General features: G+C 44.0%; 1 protein-coding gene across 1 annotated transcript; it reads right to left on the bottom strand.

Annotated features, from left to right (window-relative positions):
• Positions 1–1,650: 1,650 nt before the first annotated feature.
• LOC123441003 lies at positions 1,651–3,648 on the bottom strand. The gene is made up of 2 exons (XM_045117535.1): positions 3,533–3,648; positions 1,651–3,419 (listed from the first exon to the last, which is right to left on the bottom strand). The coding sequence occupies exons 1-2, from the start codon at positions 3,543–3,545 to the stop codon at positions 1,846–1,848; spliced, it is 1,587 nt and encodes a 528-aa protein (XP_044973470.1). The 5' UTR covers positions 3,546–3,648; the 3' UTR covers positions 1,651–1,845.
• Between the last annotated feature and the right edge of the window lie 2,339 nt (positions 3,649–5,987).

The raw sequence follows: 5,987 nt of genomic DNA, 5'->3' as shown, positions 1-5,987 counted from the left end.
AAAGGAAATCTGATGGTACTGTTGACAGGTATAAAGCACGCCTGGTTGCCAAAGGTTTCAAACAAAGGTATGGGATTGACTATGAGGACACTTTTAGTCCTATGGTTAAAGCTGCTACGATTAGGTTGATCCTTTCTATTGCAGTTTCTCGCAATTGGTGCTTAAGACAGTTAGATGTGAAGAATGCGTTCTTGCATGGTGTTCTGGAAGAGGAAGTGTTCATGAAGCAACCTCCTGGGTATGAACATCCTGACTCACCTCGGTATATCTGCAAACTTGAGAAGGCATTATATGGGCTGAAACAGGCACCTAGAGCTTGGTACTCCAGGTTGTCCTCAAAACTGCAATCTCTAGGTTTTGTTCCATCCAAGGGAGATACCTCACTTTTCTTCTATCATAAACATGGAGTTACTATTTTTATGCTCATTTACGTTGATGACATAGTGGTCACAAACTCTTTCTTTCAAGCAGTTGAGGCTCTCCTTAAGGATCTTGGTAGAGATTTTGCACTCAAGGATCTTGGGGATTTGCACTTCTTTCTTGGCATTGAGGTAAAACATATATGCACTGGAATTCTTTTGTCACAAGAAAAATATGTACAAGAAATACTTCAGCGAATAGGGATGAAGGGATGCAAGCCTTCTACTACACCCTTGTCCACCTTTGAAAAATTGTCTCTTCATGATGGAGAAATATTAGGATCAGAAGATTCCACAAAATATAGAAGTATTGTAGGAGCACTACAGTACTTGACATTAACTAGGCCTAATATTTCATATTCAGTAAATAAAGTCTGCCAGTTTCTGCATGCTCCTACTAGTGTACATTGGACAACAGTTAAGAGGATACTGAGATATCTTCCAGGAACAAAAAGTCATGAACTTAAATTAGCAAAACAGATTCTATGTTTGTAAGTGCTTTCTCATATGCAGATTGGGCAGGATGTCCTGATGACAGGAGATCCACTGGAGGTTTTGCTGTTTTCTTTGGAGGTAATCTAGTCTCATAGAGTGCTCGTAAGCAACCTACAGTGTCCAGGTCGAGTAGTGAAGCTGATTATAAGGCCCTAGCCAATGCAACTGCTGAGATCATTTGGGTTCAAAATTTGTTGACAGAATTGGGTGTTAGACATCCAAGGGCAGCCTCATTATGATGTGATAATCTTGGTGCAACATATTTGTCTGCTAATCCTATCTTTCATGCCAGGACAAAACATACCGAGATTGATTATCATTTTGTTCGTGAACGAGTGGCGGACAAGCTATTAAATACTCGGTTTGTACCAACTGGTGATCAAGTTGCAGATGGTTTTACTAAACCACTTACTGTTCAGCACTTAGAGGCATTCAGGAACAATCTCAACTTAGATAGTTGTGATTGAGGGGGAGTGTTAAACAATGTAATGTATATCCGGTGTAGAGATAAACCAGTTTAAGTTGTAACTTTAGAAGGTTGTTGGGATATGACTTGTAGATCAATCCAACAACTAACTTGTAAATCTTGTAACCCTAGCCGGCTCCTATGCCGCCTATACTAACACGAAAACTCCCCTGCTAAGAGCAAGCGTTATTCCATCTCTTTTCTCACACCGTAGATAATAAGACTTACCCATGGGACACTAATTACTAATCTAGGTTACACTGACCCATATAACACGCCTTAATATTGCATATTTTTATTTCCAGAATTTTGCTAGCAAATATGTAAAACTAGAAACAATAGAAATACCACGTCCTTCAAACGGTGATCTAGCTAGTGAACCTGCCACAATTCGCTACACAGCATACTAGTTTTATCCAAGTCTACATGCAATATCGCACATGATGTTCGATCAGATTGCTAATTTCATCCATGCTTGTAGCTCAAAACAGAGTACACTGCCTGGATGATAGCGCAAACTAGTCCAATGACAGCAGCCAGGAGCCCGGCGGCGAGCCAAGGGTTGCTGAAGTAGTTCCGCCTCAGCCACGCCATCCACCTCTGCGGGTGGCTATGGAAACGCTTCTCCAGCTTCTTGCATGTCTCCCGTAGGTAGTTGCAGTCGGGGTCATCAGGGTCAAATATGATCCCCTTGCAGAGGTCGGCGAAGCATTTGGCCACCTCGTCGTTGTTGCCCTGGCCATGCACGATGACCCCGCTCTTCGTCAACAGCTCCACGTCCTTTGAGGTGCAGGCCACCTGGGATATGAACACGCAGTACGCCGTGACGTCGCTCCCGACCGTCTCCCGGTTCCGCTGTTCCAGCTCCATCAGGTTGCGCAGCAGCCGCCATGTCTCGGCGTCGATGTCGAGGACGGGGACCTCCAGCGTGCCACCGCCGCTGCTCAGCTTCACGTCGAGGATGCAACGTGGTGCGAGCATCACCCCGGTTCTTGAACACCATGTCTGGCTCATCTCTCGACGCTTGAAAACCACCCCGGCGAAGTAGTAATCCGTCGCTGAGCGCCACCGGCGCACGGTCCCGCTGACTGGTGCAGCAGGAGAGATGGACCGTGCAGGCTTCAAGTACATGTGAAGAAGATGGAGAAGATTACCTGGCACCGTCGGCTCCGATGCCGACGCGGCCATTTCGTACTTTTGTGCCCTCATAAGATTGAGAGCATACTTGGCAGCCTCTGTAATCACGCCATTGTTACCTTCCAAACCCGTCAGATCCCCAATCTTCCCAAGGACAAAAAAAGGTATCTGGTTCTCTGCAAGGTAGAACACATCGCGGAGCACGGTCAGCGCCTCGACCTCGACCCTCCTCTCTGACACGTCGCCTACGTCTGCATTTGCAGTCCTCGGCGCCTCCGCCCCGTTCGCTGCTGAAAGGACGCCTGCATCTGCATTTGCAGTCCTCGGCGACTCCGCCACGTTCGCTGCTGAAAGGACTCCTGCATTTGTAGTCGCCGGCGCCTCGGCCCCGTTCGCTGCCAGGACGCCTGCATTTGCAGTCCCCGACGCAGCATCGTCCATGGGTTGTGAACGGGGTTGGAGGTCGACCAGGCAGGAGAGTATGTAGCAGCCGTCGAGGAGGAGCATGCGCACGAATTGCTCGCTCTTTATGTCAGGAAACGTGTTGTCGTAGCACTTCCTCACAGATTCCTCCAGGCATTTGAGCTCGTTGACGTACATGTCCACCTCCACCGGCGTCCCGGGTCTCCGAGCCCTGGCAGCCGTGAGCACCATTTTCAGGCTCATCAGCTTCTCGCGCTCCATGGCGAGGTGCCGGCGCGGGTAGTTGTACGGGCCGATGGCGAGGTGGTCAGGGTCGTACTCTTCCTTGTCGACGTTACGCGTTTGGTCGCGGACCTTGCCGACGATGATGCGGCAAGGAGGAGGGCGCCTGTCGCCGACCTGCGCCTGGGGTGAGGGCAGGGCTTCTAATTCACCTTTCAGACGATTGGTCATCTGAACCATCGTGTCTACAACGTGGCCTGCAGCAGTCGAAGTCGATCAGTCAGCAGCAGAGCATGATGAATCAACTATATTTTGAATGTAATTGATTAGCACATGACAAAATAGAATAGACGATAAGTTCTCGGGGCACCTTGGTGACCCATTTCCTTGCCAGCCAGTAGTAAAGCCAATTGGCTGCCTTACTCTGCCGCCTTGCGCTCCTGGATTTCTGCTGCCCTCTCAACGGACGATCAGTTCAGGCTTTGTTTCAGGGCTACTGGCTCGGCATCTGTATATGTAACCCTTCGTCTCCTACTTTACATCCCGTTGAGGATAAGAATAAGAGATTCATGCGCAGCCACGACATGTTAGATTACCAGGGAAGGTTTTCAAAAGATGTGATAATTGACACACTTTGCGAAAAGGAATCGACATATCTATCAGCTCGAGTCAAATCAAGCACTGAGGTGAAGATGTGTACACTCCAGTTTTTCCCGTGTCAATCTGTCAAGCATCATTCTGAAAAGAGAACGCTAGTAGGATTCCAGCTTGATAGCGCGCAAAGTTGAGTGACTACAATAAAGGAAGAATGGTTTGGCGTCGCCTGATTCCCTGCCGGCATCGCGATCAGGGCTACTAGCTACTTGGCTGCTTCTCCTTGCTTGATGTCCCATTGTTGTGGGCGCAACAGATCCTCCCGCAAATGGTGAGCATCAGCTTTAGGTCCCTGCCTCAGCAATCGTCCTCGTGAAATGATTACCATACTCTTTTTACCCAAGAGGATATTTAATTAAGAGGATGCACAGAAGCACACCCCTGCATGTTACTACGAAAATTAATTGCAATGTACGTATTTCAGTGATATGATTGACGGCATACGTTTTGCTAGCGTTGATACAAGGAATGACAAGTTCAAGATGAGGCACAACTTCAGTATTGAGATATATATACCAACAGACTACCACATTGATATCAAAGACATATTTAGGCTTGAACATTAGAGGACTTCGATGGCTCCTATGGTAGTCGCCCTGATCGACGAGGAGTACGCTGATATGAATATCAAATTACCCTCGGTTCAGCACAAAAAGTGGGAGAGGACCCCATTTGACGGTATCAACATTGAGTATGCAGCAAAAGATGCATACGTTGCATACGAGTTTTACCGCGGGATTCGAATTATGAACTATGGCGAGCGTCACCTCGTACTCAAGCACCACCACCACCACTACCAATTTGGGGATATTCTGATTCAGATGAGTAGTGCTCACAACGTGTATTATGAACAATTCTATCTCTAGCAATTATTATGTACTGCCTTGACGAGTATTTTATATTTATGTCCCTGTGTAAATATGATGTGAGTATTTTGTATTTATGTCTTTGTGTAAATATAAGGGTTTTTTGTATTCTTACCTCATTCAGTATTTTGTATTCTCACCTTATATGCTATTTTCCATGCACTAAATGATTTTTTTTAGCTAAATGGCCTTGAAATTGAAAAGCCCTACAAATCAACTTGGAAAAGGCTGAAACTTGGAATGGTATCATCATTTCACCCACATGACATGTGCTAAAAAATTGGAAGGGTTACGGTAAAAACATGATGCACTTCGTGTGTACAAACTGGACTATCTCTTTCGAAGTATCAGGGTTCCGGACGAATACTCATCTCTTTCAAAGTCAATTCATTTTTTAATCTTATTTCAACTCCACACTTTTTATTCCCTCAATATGCATAATTCAAAGACCCCTCATAAATTTTAAACCCTTTCTCACCTCATTTGCCATTTTCCATACATTAAATGATTTTTTGAGCTAAATGACCCTAAATTGAAAAGCGTTACAAATCAACTCAGAAAAGGCTGAAACTTGGCATGGTATCTTCATTTCACCCATATTGCATGTGCTAAAATGTTGCAAGGGTTACGGGAAATCAGGATGCACTTTGTATATAAACTGGACTATCTCTTTCGAAGTATCACGGTTCCGGATGAATACTCATCGCTTACAAAGACATTTCATTATATTAATCCTATTTCAACTCCAGACTTTTTGTATCCTCAATATGAATCATTCAAAGATACTTCATATATTTTCAGCCCTTTCTCACCTCATTTGCTATTTTCCATACATTAAATGATTTTTTAGCTAAATGACCCTAAAATTAAAAAGCGCTACAAATCAACTCGGAAAAGGCTGAAACTTGACATGGTATCATAATTTCATCCACATGGCATGTGCTAATGGTTGGAAGGGTTACGGAAAAAACAGGATGCACTTCGTGTACAAACTGGACTATCTCTTTCGAAGTATCAGGGTTCCGGACGAATACTCATCTTTTATAAAGACATTTCATTTTTTTAATAACTTAAAAATTACCAAATTTTATATAATGATAAAACACACTAATATTAAACATCTGAAAAAAGAATGACTAAAATATATATTTTTAAAGTAAAGTTATTCACAAACCAGTGATTTGCACAAATTTCAAAAAAACCAAATTTAAACTATGTAAATTTAAAAATTACTAGCACTAATACATAATTTGTAGTTTTTTTTTGACCTAAACCAAAAAGATTCATTCAAAAAATATAAATAGT

This window comes from Hordeum vulgare, chromosome 3H (genome assembly GCF_904849725.1).
Source record: "Hordeum vulgare subsp. vulgare chromosome 3H, MorexV3_pseudomolecules_assembly, whole genome shotgun sequence".
NCBI lineage: Eukaryota > Viridiplantae > Streptophyta > Magnoliopsida > Poales > Poaceae > Hordeum > Hordeum vulgare.
This window is presented reverse-complemented; position numbering and strand designations above follow the sequence as displayed.